Genomic DNA, 22129 nt, shown 5'->3' on the forward strand with positions numbered 1-22129 from the left:
GGAAATGGATAAAAAAAATTAATTATATATTTTATTAAAATACAAGATATTATTTTATATTTAGTTCTTAACTTGTGTCTCTTTGACACAAATTAACATTACTTTTTAAATTATATGACTTATATAAATTTATAAGAATAAAAATATAAATTATTTATAAAATCTCTCCCCTTCTCTTCTAGGATTTAAGTCAAATCCTTTGAATTCTAATTCTAATTAGATATTGATAGATTGTTTAAATGTTAATGAAACTGAAAGTTGTTCAAATAAAACTAAGACTACTACTGGTGAATACAACTACAAATGAGAAAAATGACTTAGTACAAGAAAGAATTTGTTTAAAATATTGCTTGAAACTTCAATTTTCAACATACTAAAAAATAACGTGAAACATTTTCTAAGAAACTTCAATTTGAACCAACTCCAACATGTTGTCTCCGTACATCAACAGAGTAATGTTGAAAGAGTTTATAATGTTGTACTAGCAACAATTTATTATAATTTCAGAAGCAGAATATTATAAGAAGCAATTGTTACACTATCTAAAGACAAGCTCACATGATAAAATGTTAAGTGCTGGTGGCAGTGATTCTGAAAACATGCATACAACAATTAGCTGTTGTTGAGTGCTAATTAATTAAAACTGTACTTTGCTAATGACTTATTATTTTCTTAATTACATGATGTTATATATTATCATTACAACTAAGCAGACAGCACTATTCAAGGTTTGTGCTGCAAATTACATAGACAAACACACAAATGTCCCACGTTAGAGGTGGCAGAGACTGATCATGGTGATTTTAATTTAGCACAAAAAGATGAGTTTAAGGTACTCTCATATGGTTTTAAGTTTATACAGCCTGTTTTGTTTTTTTCACGTGGATGCTCTGCTCAAGGGTTCTACTCTCTAATCAAGTAGAACCAGAGTTATTATAATACAAATTCATCAAATAATCAAATATTTTTACTACAATTTTTAGGAGAAAAAAATACACAAATTTTGCACAAATAATATGAGATTTTCCATTTTATAATTTTAGGAAAATTGAAAATTTTGAGAGAGAAAGAGCGGAGTAGAAACTACCTATTTTTATAGGTACATGAAGATTAAATTTATGTTGCAATTAATCTCTTAAATTTGAGATGATTATAACGGACAATAAATTTTTTTATATGTAAAATTTAACACAATTACGTGTTTAAGGTTAAGTTTGAACTGATATCGTTTATCATTTCATTTAAATATTTTTGGATAATTATAATTTATATTTCAATATTCATTTATATTTTAAAAAGTATATCAATTTCATATGCTAAAGTAAAAATCTCTAATGTTAAAATTTTTAATTTTCATATGATTAATACACTTGATGTATTTTATTAAAACATTTGATTTAATAGTTTAGTTTGTTATTTACTAAATATTAATTTAATTTGTAAGATTCATATTCATTTTTTCTTCTCTTGGATAAAATTGACATTCTTAAAAATATTATTAAAGGAAATAAAATTAAAATATTTAGGATAAAATTCACATTCTTAAAATTTTCTATTAAAGGAAATAAAATTGAAAATATTTAGTGGTAAAATAAATGGATCTCCACCTCTATCCTTAAAATGCTTATGCTCATCCACTATATTTGTAGGTTTTAGAGTCAAAGTCTAACCGACCCAAATAGAAATTTTCTATGATTCATGTGACCCTTTAAATGACTTTAAACTTTGTCACGGAATTTAGGTATGATTTGACTTGACCAAGATTCTATAGTTTGGACATAGCCTCTTCATTAAACCATACATATCCAAAACACAACAACTCATAAAATGTGAAAATATACGAATATAATTTGCTATATACAATACTCCAAGTTCTTCAATTAATAATTAGATAATCAAATAGAGATATAAATACATGAATATAAATTTAAACGATTAAATTACTTACAAAACGAAAACAAACTGTATTTTATCAAACAACAAAATATAAAGATGAAGTTTAATAGCTAATAATTTAATTAGAATTTTGAACAAAATTTTAAAACTACAAATAAACAGTGACATAGAATTTTTTTTAATTACGATCCACAATTGAAACTGCATCAGTTACATTTAATTACGATTTTTCACAATATCAAAAATCGTTACATGTTCGTAAACATCGACCACTATTCAAAACTCTTAACCTAATTTTGTTTTACTAATTTGTACAAAAATAAGTCACATAATCAATTAAGCTTGAATAACTTTTCCTTGAGGAGATCTAACCCTAAACACATGTTCCTCCCCTGTGCATTTATCAACCTTAACCACCCAATGACTTTTAACCTTCCCCATAGTTCTACTTGTTCCATATTTTGGACTATTCTCAACCATCCCAAATCTAGTCACCAAAAGCCCTTCTCCAATAGGCAAAAGCTGAGTCTTGGATCCACTTGACAACCATGACCCTTTGCAACTAAATGCATTATACCCTACAACAATAGCACCATCATTTACCTTTCTACCCTCCTCAATTGCCTTGAGAATCTCTTCATGGTTTTCAATGTTACAATCAATAAGCAAAAAATCAGCTCCTTCATATTCATCCATCACAAGCACTTCTTGAGCTTCTCCAACTATGAACTCCACTTGATGAGAAGCTTTTCCTAAAACATGTTTGGATGCTCTTAGAACTTTATGGTTTGGGACAATACAAATCACTTTTCCACCAGTTTGATTAGCAGCAGCAATTAAAGCTAGTGTGGTGGAATCTGCAACAGTAGCACATGCTACAATCATCATTTGTGCATTGTTTCCTGCTGCTAGTGCTGATATAAACTCAGCTACGTTTGGTTCTTTGGCTTTTTGACCCTGAAGAAAAGAAATAAAAAATTAGATAAAAAATTAAATTAAATTAAATTCAAAACATAGATAGTAATAATATGAGAAAAATATTAACTTACCATTTTTAAAGTGCTAAGATAGGCCTTTGTGGCATTTTCTGCAGACCAACAAGCCATAGTTGAGTTTATTGGTTCTATAGGTTCTTGTAAGATTTTCAGAGTTACACAAATGATGGATATGCTTTGGCTTTGAATATTGTGCTTGAATATATATAGGAAAAATATTGTTGGTTATGGTGGGTCATGTGTCATTCCAACTAGGGTTGAATATAGAAAAATATGTGATAATGTATAAATGATGTGTGTATATACCAGAAAAATAAAGGCTATTTGGTTCCATGTGTCATGTGTATATGAATCATGCACCAAGTTGGGTGGGTATATTCAAAATATTATTGATAAATAATTGTTTGTTAATTAAGATCTGAGATTTGAAAATGAAAAGGACAATGCACACATGAGTATGACACGTATATTGGATTCGTTTGTTCGTGTCAAATATTAATAGAAACAAAAAAGGTATATAATTATCGATTAATTGATTTCATCAATCTCTTTGTTGACTAAAAATGTAACTTAGGTGAGCTTCATGGGTTGATATGGACACATCGATCACATAAAATATGCAACTCCTTGTCTTAAATTTAGTGTTCATGTAACCATTTTGTACATTAAAAAATGTATAAATAGAAAAGGGAGGTGATATTTTTAAAAGTGACTTTAGTTAGCATATGTATGTTTATCATTTTTATGCAAAGTGAAAAATAGATATTTGTTACTTTTATGTATGAGTGATTTTGTCATTGATTATATATATATATATATATATATATATATATATATATATATATATATATATATATATATATATATATATATATATATATATATATATATATATATATATATATATATATATATATATATATATATATATATATATATATATATATATATATATATAGAGAGAGAGAGAGAGAGAGAGAGAGAGAGAGAGAGAGAGAGAGAGAGAGAGAGAGAGAGAGAGAGAGAGAGAGAGAGAGAGAGAGAGAGAGAGAGAGAGAGAGAGAGAGAGAGAGAGAGAGAGAGAGAGAGAGAGAGAGAGAGAGAGAGAGAGAGAGAGAGAGAGAGAGAGAGAGAGGAGAGAGAGAGAGAGAGAGAGAGAGAGAGAGAGAGAGAGAGAGAGAGAGAGAGAGAGAGTCGCATGATTTTTTTAACCGTGGTGAAAAGTGACGCCTTATTTTTTTTAAAGATATATAACGCTTTTAGTTCATTCCTTTTACCCTAGACGTGCTTAGACAAAATTCATCTTCTGCCTCTAAACTTCCATTTACGTAACATTATTCCTCCCCTAAACCAAACTTGAAAACATCATTTCTTCCATAAACAAAACTCAAAAATATTTCTTCCATTAACGAGTTTCGAAACTCCGTCATCTCTTTTCCAAATTGAATGAGGCATGAAAAACATTGATTTAACTTAGCAACAGTAGTTTTTGTTATTGTTGTGTCAGGTAAAATGTTCCTGTTTAACGATTTAATTTATTTATTTTGTTGTTGTTATTGTTGTTGTTTTGTTCTTGTTGTTGCTCTTGTTGTTTTTGTTATTTTTGTCGATGTTCTTGTTGTTGTTGTTGTTGTTGTTGTTCTTGTTGTACTTGTTTTTATTCTTGTTTTTGTTGTTCTTGTTCTTGTTCTTGTTGTTGTTCTTGTTCTTGTTGTTGTTCTTGTTATTATTCTTATTGTTGTTCTTATTGTTTTTATTGTTGTTATTGTTGTTATTATTATTATTATTCTTGTTGTTCTTGATATTGTTATTATTGTTATTGTTGTTCTTGTTGTTATTGTTGTTGTTCTTATTATTGTTCTTGTTGTTGTTCTTGTTGTTGTTCTTGTTATTGTTTTTGTTCTTGTTGTTCTTGTTATTGTTATTGTTGTTCTTGTTATTGTTCTTGTTTTTCTTGTTGTTCTTGTTGTTGTTGTGTTAAAAATATTTATTCTTATATTTAGATGAAAGTTATCAATGTAGTCAGGAAAAACATATGGCAGAAAAATGCTAACAGACCTTTCACCATGGGTATTTAAAACAATCGTGGTTATAGATAACATGCTTTTCAGTTTTCTACCATGGGCACTAGGCTGTGGTTGTAAATAACTCACATACAATCACACCCTACCTAACAACGTTTAACCTAAGAGTTTACATGAGGTATGTCATTTATACAATCCCCGTAATATTAAGTCTATGATGAAACTACTCGTTCATGGTATTAGAAAACTCAAGGATATTGATAAATATAAACATTAGAATAAATATAAGGTAAATAATGATAAAGCGATAAATAAATAAAACCTGGATTAACCAAGGAAAGTAAAATACAACATTGATTGTTTGTTCTTCTAATTACAAGAAAAAATATAAATGCATAGAAATCTAAAATCAGTAAAGTGTGTAGAATGAAAATAGAATCTAAGAAAGATCTAAACTGATGTTTACAACATGATTATATAGCTTCTGTTTTGGGCCAAGCAAATGCCCAAATTGTTGAGGCCCAAATCAATTCAAATCCACTTCACATGACCCAAGGTATAAAAGTCATCCCACACCAAATGCAATGTACACTTTATGATCTCCATTTTCATTATAATAATCTTGAATCTTGAACTAGCTTGTATGTTGAAGTTCTAACTTTGCATGTCCACCCTCCACCACCTTATCAAATATCAACACCACCGGTTCAAGATTTCTCACCACCTACTTTAACTACTTATGGTTCCAGGACGGAACAATGGCGCCATATATAGGAATCAATTTCTAATTCCTATAAAGTTCCATGAACGGATCAACCTAGACTCAAACTCAGACCTGTACGAGAATTACCAAAGAATAAAGTTAATTACCACCAAGATTATACCAAAGGTTCCTGATCAATCTTCTAGTCTCGCATCGCCTCAATTACCCATCACCAATATGATCTTTAATGTAACAACTTCTAACATAGATCCATTACATAACACATTTTCCATTAGGTGAATAATCTCTAAACTATGAAAGAAAACCATATCACACTAGCGTTAATAATCACGACAAAGTAAACCGAACTACAAATGCAAAATTATCAATGATTAAAGAAGTCACCATGGTGAATCGTGTTATAGAGTGCAAAGTGTAAGATATTATGATTTTACTCTACCGAATCTTATTATTACCACTGATATTTACAATTTTGTTATATTTGGTGGCAATTCATCAATTATAACATCTCTTCCTCCTAGCACTTGATATTGCGTCAAAAAATGGAGATCTAAATGCACGAAGACGTACGAGGAGCGAAAAATTTCCAAGAAACATAGATGTGGACCTACCGGTGGTCGCAACAGTATCCACCACGAGCTAAAGTCTCTACGAGATAGCTCTTAGCGAAATTTCCAATTCAACGCAATCAAATTACCAAATCTTCGTCGATAGGAACTAGACGTACATGATAACAAATGTCATTTGGTCTTCAGTAACTTTGCATCTTACTCTAGCGGAGCGGAGAATATTTGGCCCTCTGCAAAGAAGAATATGTGGGAAAAAGACACCTCAGGCTCTCAATAACATTAAAGCGGAAAAACCCTCGGGTCAACGCTCTCATCTAACCTCATGCTCGACTTTACCGACCTGCAAGGAGACATCAGGAAGAAGAAAGAAACTAGGCTTAATCCATAGGAACTGAGGTAGGGTTTAAAAAAGAATTCCTTAAGAAATCTTATCTTCATTCAACAATGGTCTCAATGTGATCATGTTGGAACAAAATTGCTTTGTCTCATATCCCTTGGGTTTCGATGATAATAAAGTATTTAAAGAAAAAATGAGTATGCTAATATTTGTTGAAGTGTGCAGAATCATAGACTAAAATTTCACGAATAATCCAAGTATTGGTTATGACTATGAAAATCTTAAGAGAAGCTTAAAGACCAGAATCTGATGGATAAGCAGCTTAAAGACCAGACTCTAAAGAAGTCAACATCTGAAGGTCAGAGCATGAATAAGTCATCCTCTGAAGACCAGACTTTCAAGAAGTCTTGCTCTACTGATCAGAACCTAATGACTAGTCAAAGCTCAAGGACCAAGGTTACTATGATAGGTCATTATCTACCTCTGAGCCTACTTTGTATTATTCTGATCACGTGAAGACCTAAACTCTCTTTCTTCATAGAGTCAGTTGATAATTCCTCTTGCAACAAAGGAATTTCAAACAAGTTTTCAATGATATTAACTATTTGAAGAAACATCTCAACGCCTCTATTCAAGCTTCTCAAGGACTCTCTTATGGTTGATCTTCAATGACTTTTTTCCTTCTCTATTTAAGGAGTTGAATACTTGAAGAAAAATAACTAATGAACCATTGACATTCAAAGAGCAGTTACTCTATCAAAACTGAAGCACAAGTTTAACTTAGGATTTCTTACCTTTGTATATTCTAGAAATCCCTATGTCTTAAAGATTTCTTCTTGAGTTGTATTTTTTCTACACCTCTGATTGTATATCAAGTGTATTACCCCAAATAATCTTTTATTTGTTAGGTAGATTATTAGAAGTCTCTTAATTAGTGTTTGAGCATTTGAAGTCTCTTGCTTGTGTGCTTGAGCATAGAAGTCTCTTACTTGTGTGAATGAGAATTGGAAGCATCTTGCTTGTATGCTTGAGCATAAAAGTCTCTTACTTTGTGTTTCAGCATTGGAAGTCTCTTGCTTTTATGCTTTAGCAAATTATAATCTTGTGTGATTATAGTAAAAATATCTTATAAGTACAAGGGGACTGGATTACACTCAAGTTGTGAGAGGAACCAGGATAACTATGTGTATCTCTCTTCTTTATTGCTTTATTTATCCGCTGCCTACCTTTGATTACTTTAGATTGTATAAATTGTGTTTAGAATTTGACCAAGAGTTTAAAATATAAAGAAAAAGTCAACACAATTCAACCTCATTCTTATGTTTTTCTCACATTCAGATCAGAATCTAGTCATACGACAGGGGATAGACTCCCAAATCTCTTGTAAATGCATCGTCAGTCATGCTTTGAAGTATTATGAAGAACGTCTACCCCATGATAAAGGGAAGAAATGATATTTTCTTTCAATTATTTGGGATGTATAACACCGGGTTACTTCCTTAGACGGTCAGGTATCTACAACCATCAACAATCAATATTTACAAAGGTGTCGATTGTTTCCCATGGCGCCCGTTGGTTAATGGTGCACATGGAAATATGAGACAAACCATCACACCATCGAGCAGAAAAAGGGAAGGTTGTCTCATCTGAAGCTATGATCGGCCTAAGAAAATATGAAAAATGAGGATAACACTATATTCTTACAACCCCCTATATGAATTAAATACCTTGTAAGGTTTTTTTTGTAATGTTAATAAATAATATGATAATTGTTAAACACCGCGATCACAAAGAATCTTATGAATTTCATGAAGGGTGGTGTAAGTCACTCTTTTAAGAAAAACTTCATGCCTAAGGAACACTCTTCTCAACATAGCTGACACACCCCATCTTAGGAACTAGCCATTTCAATAGCATAGGTAGTGAATCTCGAAGACGTCCACCCAAAACAAGGTCAACCTTAGGGGTAGGGACATGAACTTTAGCTTTGAATGGGAACGATTTCGAGCAATGTGGAGAAATCATAATAACTCTTCTCAATCGGAGCTAGTAACAACAAAACTATGATAGATACTACAAAGTTCAAAGAGCACATAAAATATATCAACTCAATGAAGCACCTCTTATAGAGGACACAAACATGAAGGTTCTTAAACCAATATAAAAAAACACCTCGTAGTAATAGTGGCACAAACCTGAGGTTGACTGATCCGAAACACGGACATTAGCAACTACTGGACATATGAATCCACACACAAGAGGAGTGTGAATTATGGGCTTCATAAAAACTTGAGATTAGAAAACTTTTTGGATCATTATCAGATTAAAAAAAAATGTTTTATAATTAAGTAGTGGAAATTTAAATTTCAGAAAATAAAATTTAAAGGAAGAGAGAAAACACCAAGAATTATACATTTTCACTCAAAATGACTTAGTATTGTCCCCACGATTTAATCTTGAGAATATCCAATACAACTTAAGAGTTTTTAGTAAGTTGAACTCTCAAACCCCCTTATACAAGAAAAATGAAGTTTATGGCTAACTTCCAACCAAACAACAAACACAAAGAGAAGCAACAAGTCTTCCTTTCAAACAATGGATTGAAACAATTAGTCTTCTTTCCAAATAATAACTTCGAGTGGTTAGTCTCCAAGCTTTAAAATTGAGATTTTACATGGGTTGATCTCGAACTGGGGTGAGCTTTTAATACAGGCTGAACTCGAACCGAACCAACGTTTCCACGGATGAACCTTGAACCAAGGAGATTTTATATTGGGCTTATCTGACACCTTAGCGAGCTTTTAACTAGGCTCAGCTTACGAACCTAAAAGAAGTTTTACACTGGATAACTACCAACCAACTTGAAATTTTAATACTGGGCTGATCTCAAACCTACAAAAGCTTTTCAGCGAGCTAAGTCTTCGAACCAAAGCAAAGACTTAGTTACTAAATCCCCAAACCAAAGGTTTTAATGGGTTTAGATTCGAGCCCAAATAAAAATCCCTAAGTGGATAACTTGTTCAACCAAGACAAAAACAAATGTTCTTTGGTGAAGTTACAATTCTATCCTTCCAGAAATACACAAATTCCTCAATCACAAACGAATTTTCTCAAAAGCACTATGACTAATTTTCTAAGTGAGAGAAAGTGTGAAAATATTTTTAGAGAGAAATAGTAAAGTGTAATAAATGAGAGCTCATGATTCTAGATGAAAACATTTGTGGAAAGGGACATTTATTTATAGGCTAGAGGTTGACACAAAAAAGGAAAAATTTTGTGGCCAAAATTAATGAGCCAATCAATTGGCATTATCAACCAACATATTGGTTAACCTAAAATTAATCGATTAGAAAATTTAAAAAGGAAAGAAAATATACATAGCTTTTAATATTCATTACGATATATAGTTGTCCCTTATTTCCACTAGTCCAATCGGTTGGGTATAAGGGTCAGCTGATTGGCCGTACAAAAAAATTCCCAGAACTTTTCTAACAACTCCCAATTCATCTAGCGCGAATGTTTTAGTGTGTGAGATTAGTTGTATAACTTTATAAGAAATCCCTTAAGCTTTTAATATATTTATTCACTCAGGCGTATTAGAGAAAGCTTTCACATACTTCAAGACTTGTCAGATACTTAAATCTTGTGGACACTTGCTTGATGATGAGTCTTGAGTAATATTTCATTTGATATCATCATTATATGATCAAGCTTATCAATCCATACTTAGTCAGCTTGCATCTTTAACCATTTTATACGTGACTTTAGGGTTTCATCATTCAAGGTAAATATAGTAGTTATCATAAAAAGCATATTCATCTTCAAGATTTATTTGATCACTGTCCTGCAAAACATGGTTCCACATTCTCCACATTTTGATGATGACAAGACACCTCTCATGGAGGTGGTAAAAGAAAAAGAAAAATATATTTGGAGCGGTTAAACTCCCCCTCCATTAAATTATGAGTATACTCTACTGCCCTTGAGAGTATACTTCTCCCTCTTTGTCAAAATATAAAAGGCGGGTAAAAATGCATTGCGATAATTAAAATATGCACATATATTGTCAAATAAACATTTAGGAAAGGAAAAACATCATTTTATTTGATTCAAGGGAAAGTACAAAAGGAAAATTTCAAGAAATATATAAATAAGTAATAAAGAGAAACAAGAAGTAATTTGTTCATCTCATCATTATCATCATCATCATCCTCCCTTGATGCTATTGAAGATATGGTTTTCTTCTCTCCATTTTTTCAATGAGTTTGTTGATTTTTGAATGTATTTCCCTTTTACCATTGTAGTACCTCAAACTTTTCCCTCCCTTTTTCTTCACATCTCCACCTAACTGTTCGTCTAGGGTTCATTCGCATACATTATTAACTCATGCATAAGCATCATTCATCACCATGGATTTTAAGTGTTTGTCTTACAGGGCTTTGATTTGTTCGCGTAATAACTGGAAATGCTTGGTTTGGACTTGCCCCGAGGCCTCCAAAACCCTAATCTCAGGTGATCTCAGCATCCAGTACTTGGTCCGTCCGTTTTTTCCCATTAGTGCTCGAGTATTTTGGCCATAATCCAAGTCCTTGGTCTCATAACTTCCACCCACTTTCAATCATTCACTTGGTCATACCACTATAGGGTCACGTGCCCCGCTTCCATGTGTCAATTATAAATCTCGGGTTTGAATTGAGGTCATGTTCATGCATTGAGTCGAGTAACTTTCGTTCAATTGATCAATTCCACTCATTTTTATCTCTAAAAAATTCATTACAGACAAAAAAATGTGCAAAAAGAGGTGTAACATTGCAAAAAACTCATTTTTGGAGGTTTTGGCCTTATGAGTCGACTCATGGCTCGGCGCAGAACCCCCGGGTCCGAACAGGTCGACTCACCGGTCGACTCAATTCTGGGCAGCTTGAGTGAGTTGACTCACTCACCCTTTGCGTCGACACATGCTCCTTCTCTCTTTGAACCTGGTTCCCTCGGGTCGGAACAGGTCGACCTATCGGTCGATTCAATGCTGGAAATTCGTGATTGAGTCGACTCACTCATGCTTTTGCGTCGACTCATTGTCAATTTTCCTTTTAATCGTTTCGCTCCGGGTTCGGACAGGTCGACATACCGATCGACTTAACCCTGAGAAGCACTGTGTGAGTCGACTCACTCCCTGCTTGAGTCGACTCATAGTCTGTTTTGCAAAAAAAATTCTCCACTATTTTGAGAAGGGGATTTTTGGGATGCAACATGATTCTCTATCATTGAGGCTTGCAATATAAGGCAAGTGGATCCATGCATAAACACCAGGAAAATCTTGAGCATCTGACGAAACTTCAATGTGTGGTGCTTCATCATCCTCCAACCAAATGCATTGTGAACATATCAAACCTGGAGCAAAACAAGTGTAGTAAAATCCACCAACACTTAAACTTGCACAATCATAACCAAAGCCAAAATCACATAACATAACATAGCCACTGTTAACCTACAATTGGAAGTCATCAAAACTAATTGCACTCAAACTGCCACCTACAATAACCAGTCACAAACAGTCACTTGAACACCTTTCCACTAAGTTAACTAGTTAACTAACTTCCAACTCAGTGAGTTAACTACCTAAACTCACTGAGTTCATCCCAACTAACTCCCAACCTCTTTTAACTAACTCCAAGCCTAACTTCAAGCCTTAGGGATCCCAAGCCTAATCCCTATAGATTCCCATCTTCACCATCATTTGAAGAGAGCCATTATTCAGTCCACAATTCACTTCATTTTTCACTACTTCCTCACTTTTTCTGCAAACATCACCTTCAACTTTCTGCATTCATCTTCTCCATTTCTTCACCCTACACCAAAGCTCAAACCACCATTGGAGCAAGCTCCACATTGAAGTTTGTTATCAATTGAGCTAAACCTCTTGCACTCCATAATCATCCCTACATTCACATGATCAACATCAAAAACAATTCGGTTCAGAATTTTCAGAGTTGATTTTTGAGGAGGATGAATCCGTATTAGAAGGAGAAGATTGAAGGTTCAAAGTAGCATATCTCTGGGTTTCTCTTCTTCATCTTCATCACTTCCAAATTGCAACAAATTCCAAGACAATTCCCCGTCTTGTAGGTTGGTGAATGTTCATATTTCATCTGTGCTTGTTTGCTGAATTTTTATACCATATTGTGGCTTGTGTAATGGAGAATCAAAACACCAAAGTCGATGGTTTTATTCTCCCCCACCTCTATTTAATTACAGATTTTCATACTTAGGGTTCTTGACCTTAATGGCTCAATTTTCAGAATTAGCTGATTTGTGGTTAGAACGGATGAATGTTTAGGATAGAAGAGGTTGAAAGGAGTAAGAAATTGATGCTTTTTCTTGATTCTGACCAACTTCGCCGCCTCCGGTGCGGTGGTGCCAGAGATCCGATGGTGGTTCTGTTTTGACATGAATTGGAAGGTGATGTGTAGAGATGAGGAAGTGAGTATTGATTCTTCCACATGCCTCTTTGCAATTTCTGTTGGGCTTAACCATTAAGCCCAATACTCTACTTTCTACACCCTTGTTTTGTTTGGCAGCATAATTGTTAAATCCAACTGCATTTAGGCTTATCCTGGTAGGCCCAAAGCCTCTATTGCTGAATTCTGCATTCTTCATTCAGGGACTGCACCCCTTGGGCCCAACATGTCAATCACATTCAATCCTAATTTTGTTTTGTGTTGGTAATTTTACTAATTGTCTTTTAAATAGGCCTAATTAGGCTTTAGACTTTAATTAAATTTTTTGTATGGTTTTCTAAATTTGTGCTCATGATTTGGTACTTTTGGTAGACCATTTTACCCTTTAGGGGTAATTTTGGACATTTTACTCATATAATCACATGCTCCTCTAGGATTGGAATTTCACATAGAACTTTAACCAATTCTTAACAATAACATGCTCCCTTCGGATTGCTAACATAGAATTTGCATTTAACCATAACATGCTCCCTTATGCTAGTTTGATCAATTCTAACCATTAGATTAGGTTTTAACAAAAAATTCTAGACCAAAACAAACCCATGATTAAATTGGCCAAAAGCAATTTTGATCAATTAAATCCTTTGAACTTATATAATCCAACAGTCTAAATTGAGTGGCCAAAAGACCCTTGGTCACTTAATAAGACTCTTCTTCCAAGCTGTGGAGCTCGAAGCCTCAAGTTAGATTTCTCAATCAAGGCATCCTCAGTCATACCAAGCAGTGGATTATACAAGCATATCAAAGATGGCATCTTCAAAAACTTGTCAAGTCAAAGTTAGAAGGGTGTGGCACGAGCCTTAAGCAATAGAGAAGGAATGGGATTGGAGTATTCCTACCCCCATTCTGGGTATCTTTGAGTATGAGACGTATGACCCAACGCTCATTGTATCTACCTATGTTCATAGACTTTAGCACAATTCTAATCATACGATTGGCAAGTCTCTCTCCCTTCACACAATATCATGCAACAAGCAAGGACTACATCAACAACTTATCAATCATGAATCAAGTTGTACGAAACGAGCCTTAAGTAATAGAGAAGGAGTGGAACTGGAGTATTCCTACCCTCATTCTGAGTATCTTTGGGTATGAGATGTATGACCTAGCGCTCATCATATTCACCTCTATTCATAGACTTTAGAGCAACTCGAATCAAACGATTGATAAGATCTTCATCAACGTAAGCGACAATGGAAATTCTCCTCAATTCCGATCAGTCAATCCTCATCCATTCCGTGCAAGGCTCACATCCCCCTTTCTCAATCTATAACTTCAAGCACTGCCTATCAGTTCAGACTATGGCTTGCTTTGTTGCTTTCCCTCAAGGTGCATACCTTGTAAACCTTCTAGCCCATGGAGTTCAGACTCTGGCTTGATCCTTTGCCTCAAGGTGCGGACCTAGGCAAATCCCTTCAGCCCATGGAGTTCAGCCTCTGGCTTTATTCTTTGCCCTTAAGATACAGATCTTGGCATTCTTGCCTCATGGAGTTCGGACTCTAGCTAAACCTTGTTTGTCCTTGTGATTGATCACCATCTTTGATTAGTACCACCTCCTTGCTTGTTAAGTAATCTACCTCGCCTCTGGGCAATCATATCAAATCTCTCTTCTTTTCAGTCCTAGTGGGCTGAACTACGAAAGCTCTGATTTCCTCATTAATGAGGGTACATAGGTAGGAAAATCCAGTTTCTTCGCGAGCTACCCTATTTATCAATCAATCATTCTTCATTCATCAATCAATACCATATTTTTGAGATTGAATATTACTTTTCCTTGGTTTCCATGTTATCCATTTAGGATGCCTAATGAATAATCCGTCTTGTGAACCAAGAGCTGTTTGGCTTGTACCCAAACATTTAATTTGCTTTGTTTCTGGTTATGATAGGAGTGGGTATGCCTAGTTTCCTCCACATCCTAATCAATGTCTCTTTCTCTCTTCGGTTCAAAGTTCATTCCTTCATGTATCCAAGATATTATTCTTTTTTGATCTCAAATTGTTTGTACCCCAGCAAGTGATATATTCTTCCTTGCACCCGACACTACTTTCTTATGGGTCTCATACTCATCCTTTTAGGACGCTTAATGAATAGTCCACCTTGTGAATCAAGAGTTGTTTGTGCTATGCAATCAAACACTTAATTCAATCTTTTTCGGTCGTTCCACCAGTGTTGTAAGCCCTCACTTGTTGGTTCGTACCAGTTTCACTCTTGGGTTCGAAGCCAGTTATTTTGTGAGTTCCCTCGATACCATTCTGTTGGTGCAAGTTATAATTTTCATCACTCTCAATCTCTTTATTTGTCCTCGTAGTTCCAATTGCTCTGATTTTCTCATTACACGATAAGAATACGTAGGCACGAGGATGCGAATTCTTGGCGAGCATACTTCTAATTATTCCTTTTTCCGCCTTAGGGAATCATTCATATCTTCCATGATCCAATATCTACCTTCATAAACCGTTCACTCCAGTGACATAATATTTCTTTGAAGTCGAAATACTCTTTCTTTGGGATTCCATACATATCCTTTTCGGACGTATAGCGAATAGTCCACATTTCTACCTAAAGTTGTTTGGGCTACACCCTCAAACACTTAATTCCTCCTTTTTTGGTTAAATACCTTATATTGGCGGTCATACTAGTCCACGTATCGGTTAAAGTTGTTTCCCTCTATGGGACAAATCTCTTTTCTCTTATGGATTCCAATACACTTTTACTTTTTGATTTCAAACAATACTTCTTTAGTCACTTATCACCATATATTCAAGTCTGTGACTTTGGTCACTTCATTCCATTCATCTCGTGCTGCATTCATTATTCTACCTTCATTCACTCCATTAGATATACCTATTCTTTGAGCCAAATAGAATTCCTCTTTGTGCTCCTTGTTGCATCACCTTTTGAACAAAGAGATGTTTGGGCTACAACCTCAAGCACTTAATTCCTTCCTTTTTCGGTTTTACCCTATACTGGAAGCCTGCTAGTCCACGTACTGGTAATAACCACCTTACTCTTGGGTTCATCTTTTCACCCTTGTTGGAGTTCAAAACACTACTATTTGGTTTAAATCATATTTCTATCACACTTCTCCTCATCTCCCACCTCTAGTTCCTTGAACTATGAAGCTCTGAATTCCTCATTGCACAATGAGGATACGTAGGCATGAGGGCCTTAATCCTCATCGAGCACTTTATCTATTTCTCTCCCTTTTCCCATTCTTTTGCGAGTAATCTTAGATATCACACCTATTCGAGTGAGAACAATCAAAATGGTTCCCATGGAGTACCATGGATGTTTGGGGTGCTAATACCTTCCCCTTGCATAATCGACTCCCTTACCCAATAAATCTCTACTCCCATGGGTTTTATCGATGTTTTCCCTTCCCTTTAGGGATAAATAAAGTTCGATGGCGACTTTGTTGTATGTTCAAGAGTGCGATACGTTCGGGTATATTTCCGCTAGCTTCAACCATCATGAATTTTGTTGAGAGTTTTTAGGAGGATGAAGGAAGGTCATTGTTTCTTTGTTGTCATTCCCTTTTTGGAGGAGTTGGAGCAATTTCTTTTCCTTGAACGATATATCCCATTTTGCTCACAATCCCTTTTTCTATCTTTGAGTGCATAAATTTTGGTTCTTCTTCTTCCAAGTTATAGTTGGTACAAACAAAATTTTTTGTGATTAATTCACTATAGGGTAGAATGGTATTATTCTTTAGGCTATACAACGTGTGAAGAAGAATAACATCTACCCAATTCTTCTCAACTTGATTATCCAAAAACCAAACTGCAGGAACATCTAATTTTTGGATCGTGCTAAAGTTACTTTTTTTGTGGGAAAAGAATATGATTCATTGTATAATGAATCATTCTACTTTCTGGGCGTACAACACCGAAATTGAATGGAGATAGGATTTTAGAAGATGGATCAATTAGAATGGTGTGAGCATAAATGTCAACGTTAAATTCATTACCTTCAAAGTCTTTTTTATCATAGTCTTGTTGGATGAAGGGTAGGTTATAAGCTTGGGCAAAATCTTAAAGAGGTATAATGATGGGGTGCTTCTTAACTTCATAACTAATAATATTATCTCGGTAGGTAATGTTTTCACAGAACATTAATATTGATTCGGGGTACCTCTCTTGAGGTTTTTTAATAAGGAAGTTTCTTAGGATGTAAAAGTTGAAGGCTTCCATAAAGGAGTAATCCTTGAAGAGTTCTTCATCCATGAAGTGAGAGACATGCAAATCTTTATCGACATAGTACTGATTGAAGTTTATATCTTGCTCTTGAATGGAGAAATCTTTGGAGAAGTAGGAGGGTGATTGTTGTGACGACCAGGTTCTTTTTGATGCCATTGTAGGTGATGATGGATGATTGAGAGAGCTAAAATATTTCTAATGCAATGCACAATATAAGGTAGGATGAGATGAGAAAAAAAGAGAAGGCTACCTCTATTTATAGCCATTTGTCTAATCAATTGGATGAATGTGCCAATCGATTGGAAGCTTAAATTTTTGATAATTAGTCGATGCAAATAGTCATTGCATTAATTACTCAACTAGCTAGCCATTATGGTGGGCTCAAACATTCAAATTTCTGAGTTTTGAGATGATCCAATGAATTGGATCTTAGTGTTAATCGATTGGCTGGCTCATTTCCATCATTTTTGGTTTTGGGCCTTTGTGTTGTATTTTTTACACCCCTGTTTAGCCATATTGCACCTCCTTTCTATAAAACACTTAGAAACTCATATTTTTGGTTAATAAACCACTATTTTAAAGGGTTAACTGAAGTTTTCCGATAATTTCAACCTTAAATAGTGTATTACCTATACTATCAACAGACCTTGATAAAACTTCCCTTAAAGGGAACACCTATCATATTCTGGTGTGTCCTTATCTCTGTATTGTTGGATGCGAGAGTTGGTTCAAACAATGAGATGGGTAAGTCCATCACATACATATCTATTAAACCTACCACGAGGTGTAACTGCTCACTAAGGATCATAAATGTTGAGATATTCTCAGCACTACATGCTTTGATCACTTTCGTTGGTATTTGCCATTATCATACATTATTGGATCACAGACTTCATAAACACTATATACTTGAAAGTATACTCTTTACTTTGCATAACCCCATTAATAACCATTAAAGCTTAAAGATGTAAAGTGTACCTGCAAAATACTAAGGAGTCACCTTTGGTACCTGTTCTATTCAGGAACCATAAATAGATGCTCTAGCTCCATGAAGGAACCCAAAATAAGGTTGGTTGAATAACAAATTATCTTGTACATTGGATCTAATATCTTTTATGATGGCACGGGATGGACCTACATGGTTAACACTCCAACGCCCAAGTCAGTTCAATATTCAAGATGAGTATAATGAAGGTGGAGATCAGATATTATACCTTGCTCTTAGCATGCGAACAATTTTATACCTTGGGTAGAGTAAAATGGATTTAAGATGGATTGGGCCTTGGTGAATTGGACCTTTGGCTAGTCCAGTACAGTTTCCCCTAAGGCTTTGTCGGGTACTAACGGAGTCGGGGGAAGACTTAAGTATCATTGTGATAAGTGGTGTTTATTTCGCTTATTGTGTGGTTTTTGTTTGTGTTTTCCATGATGATTTCCTTGTTTTGTTTCCATTTATGCGCTTTTGGTGTTTTTATTTATGTTTTAATGTTGTTAACACTACTACAAAATATACCTAAGGTAATACAATATTACTACGACCATTTTGTCAACTGTAGTAATATCTCATTTTTAACGCGCATGTTTTATTTATTTATTTTAGTAAAACAGTTTTCATCACGGTTCTTAGTATCAACTGTGGTTATAGAGCATGGATAACAAGCTTCAAATCCCAACATCAACTCTTTTTTTATTTTTTCAATAAAAATAAGCGTGTGTCCCTTAACATTTATTGTTATATCAAAATTGAAATTAGAATAACAATGGTTGTTTCAATCAACAATAGTTATTTTTCCATATTTCAATACAGTTGATGTTTGCAACCGTTGTGAAATTAAAAACATAACATGTTATTTATTTAGTCAAAAACACACAAGGGTGCCCTAGCGAACGAGACGACATCGATAGCGAAATCTTCACCATCTTCACCATTTCTATTCATTTCTTTGAATGAATATCATTTCTTGCTCTCTTCCTACTCTACGAAGTACGATACATTATCTTTCTATGTTCGTTGTTCATTGTTCATTATTCATTTCTTGGCCTCTCTCGCACGCTGTGGAGTGGTTTTCCTTTATGTGGTGTGGATTTTCGTTTTTTTGCAATTGGATTAATTTTTGTTTTGAGTTTATTCAAATTTTGTGATGTTTTCGTTGTTTCAAAGCTATATGTTGTTTTCATGTGTCCTGTTCTGGCATTGTGATATTTTCGTTGTGTTGATTTTGTGATGTTTTTGTTGTTTTCGTTTTGGTGTTATAACTTTATTGTAAATGAATAAATAAATGTGGTTATGAATATGCTTTAGGTTTTGGGGTTATATTGTTGTGATGGATGTTGTGTGTGTAGCATTAGTGTGCCATTCACATTAGTCTTTTGATATAAGTTTCAGAATTTGTTATGGATCGTAGTTGGATGAAAGCTGATAGATTAGGTCCGGTGTATGAGAAAAGAGTTCTTGAATTCCTTGAATTCTCCTAACAAAATCTTCCCAACAATAATTGTGTCTTTTATTGTCCTTGTGTTAATTGTAAGAATATCAAAAAAACGTTCAAAGAAAGAAATACTACATCATCTATGTTATGATGGAATGTGTCAAAATTATATAACATGGACGTGACATGGAGAAGTGGATAAAAATTTAAATGCACGTCACAAATGGATGAAGATGATCAATATATGAATGATAGACTAGAAGATATGATCCGTGATATTGGAGAGTCGTCTTATATGAAAGTCTATATTTATGATACTTTATGTAATGATAAAGATGCGCCTTTATATAAGAGGTGCACAAGTTTTACATGATTGTCTGCTTTATTAAAATTGTTTAATCTTATGGAAAAAATGGGTGGTTAGATAAAAGTTTCACATAATTGCTTAATTTGTTGAAAAAAATGCTACCAGAAGATAACAATTTGTCGGATCATTGTTATAAGGCCAAAGAGATATTGTGTCCAATGAGTTTAAAGTATATTAGAATACATGCATGCCCTAATGATTTCATATTATACATGAAAGAGTATAAAAATTTGGATAAATATCCAGAATATGGTGAGTCGTAATACAAGTTGAAGGACACCAATGGTGATGACAATGACAATGACAATGTTAGTAAGAAGTGTCCTCCTTCTAAAGTAAGAAGCGCACTTACCAAAAAAGTTATTGTTGAGTGTCAAACCCAGGACCTTTAAATTATGTCACAATAGTTGTTTATAACAACTATTGTTATATATAGAGCGCTATCATGTTTACTACAACGAGAAATAGGCCGTTATTATAAACTACACACTTATAATCACACCTAACCTCACAACGGTTGGTCAACCGTGATAGTATCCATTTACCAACTATTGTGAGAGGGTTTTTTAGTTGTAGTGTAGGAATGTTTAGGATCAAATTCGAGTGAAAAGGATCAATAATCCCACGAAAAATAGTTCATCTGGTACAAAATTTCTGCAACTAACACAGTTGGGCCATGTCAACTGACACAAATTATGTTGGAATAGAACAATCCCCCCATACATGTGACTAGAGAGAAACACAGTTAGGTAGTGTTGTATGACACGACCCATGTTGTTCAGCTGGACCTCTGCGTGTTGCATAACACACCTGTGTTGGACCCAACCCCACCTGCAGATTTTTGGCATTTAAAAATGGTTTCTGACCCTTGGTGATTCCCAACAGTTCCAAAATGATGCTTAATGCTCTTTAGTATCCATTATACAAATTTAGTGCCTTGAATTCTAATAATTTTCTATAAGTAGGCCTAAGATCATTGGAGAAACAAACCTTTACCATACTTTACATTATTTAACTTTAGTTTATGCCCTAAGTACTTGCTAAGTTTACTTTCCTGCAACTTTATTCAAGCATTGTGTACTCAAGTTTTCCTTTATTGATCAAAGTATAATTTGTTTTATTCATGTTATATCTATTCCTTACTTATCTTTATCACTTTACTTTTATTTCAATCATGAATTCTATTTACATGAAAACTTGTTTTGCTTTTTTTTTTTAATCACGCCTGAGTAGTGCATTAGGGATGAGAAGTTATGCGACTCTTCTCATGATACATCCCCTTTTGAATAATCCGTAAATTGGTTATGAGAAATTATGGTTAAACATTATTTTAGAGTTTGAGGCCTTAAACTCTTTACACCATTTGCGAAGGCTGAGGAAATTCAAACATCGATCATATACTAAAAGGGTATGCGTTGGTATCCAAGAGAGGATTTCTAAATAAATGAGTTTGAAGTGATGTTGAAAGAGTGTCTCGAATTCGGTTGAGAAAGTTCCATTTATAGTTGTGAAAAACAACACTTTTAGATGAATAGTTTGGGCTAGAGAAAGCAGAAGAATTATTAACCTAAGAGAGTACAACACACTGACAAAAGTAGGTGTTGCACACTTTTATCTATTTTCTATAACCCGATCTAATTTCTCATAATTGAATCTGAGGGTCAATTGGGTATGTTGATACAAGAATTCATGTACCCTAAGTTCTGTTTATCATTATAGATTTTTATTTGTTAATATTATCTGTCAAACTGAAAACAATCAAATATTCGGTTGTTCTAGCTCTACATCGATAAGATAAAAATCAATTTTTAAACAATTAGTCTCTGGGATTCGACAACTTTTTGAACTACACACAGTCGTACGCCTGCGGTAGTGTCACATTGATCGACCTCCATATTGTGATCCGGTGTAGAGTGGAACTGAAACCATTGGGATCAGTTTTTGAAAAAAACGTGAGAAACATGTGCATTTAATGGGTTCCATCATTGAAATGCTTCATCACCCTTTTCTGGAACTTGGAGTGGCGTGTACGATTAGGGTATGGTGTAACTTATAGAGTGCTTGAGTGTACTTC

General features: G+C 34.2%; 1 protein-coding gene across 1 annotated transcript; it reads right to left on the bottom strand.

Annotated features, from left to right (window-relative positions):
- Window positions 1-2175: 2175 nt before the first annotated feature.
- LOC127097384 (uncharacterized) lies at window positions 2176-3130 on the bottom strand. Its single transcript, XM_051035881.1, has 2 exons — window positions 2946-3130; window positions 2176-2853 (listed from the first exon to the last, which is right to left on the bottom strand). The coding sequence occupies exons 1-2, from the start codon at window positions 3000-3002 to the stop codon at window positions 2233-2235; spliced, it is 678 nt and encodes a 225-aa protein (XP_050891838.1). The 5' UTR covers window positions 3003-3130; the 3' UTR covers window positions 2176-2232.
- Between the last annotated feature and the right edge of the window lie 18999 nt (window positions 3131-22129).

The sequence above is a fragment of the Lathyrus oleraceus genome, chromosome 6 (genome assembly GCF_024323335.1).
Source record: "Lathyrus oleraceus cultivar Zhongwan6 chromosome 6, CAAS_Psat_ZW6_1.0, whole genome shotgun sequence".
Classification (NCBI taxonomy): Eukaryota; Viridiplantae; Streptophyta; class Magnoliopsida; order Fabales; family Fabaceae; genus Lathyrus; species Lathyrus oleraceus.

What these genes read in the sequence shown, in the direction of transcription:
- LOC127097384 (XM_051035881.1), bottom strand. Translation starts at nt 3,002, where the DNA reads ATGGCTTGTTGGTCTGCAGAAAATGCCACAAAGGCCTATCTTAGCACT. An exon ending in ATCTTAGCACTTTAAAAATG is followed by an intron (nt 2,854 to 2,945) that starts GTAAGTTAATAT and finishes TCTTTTCTTCAG; the next exon opens with GGTCAAAAAGCCAAAGAACC.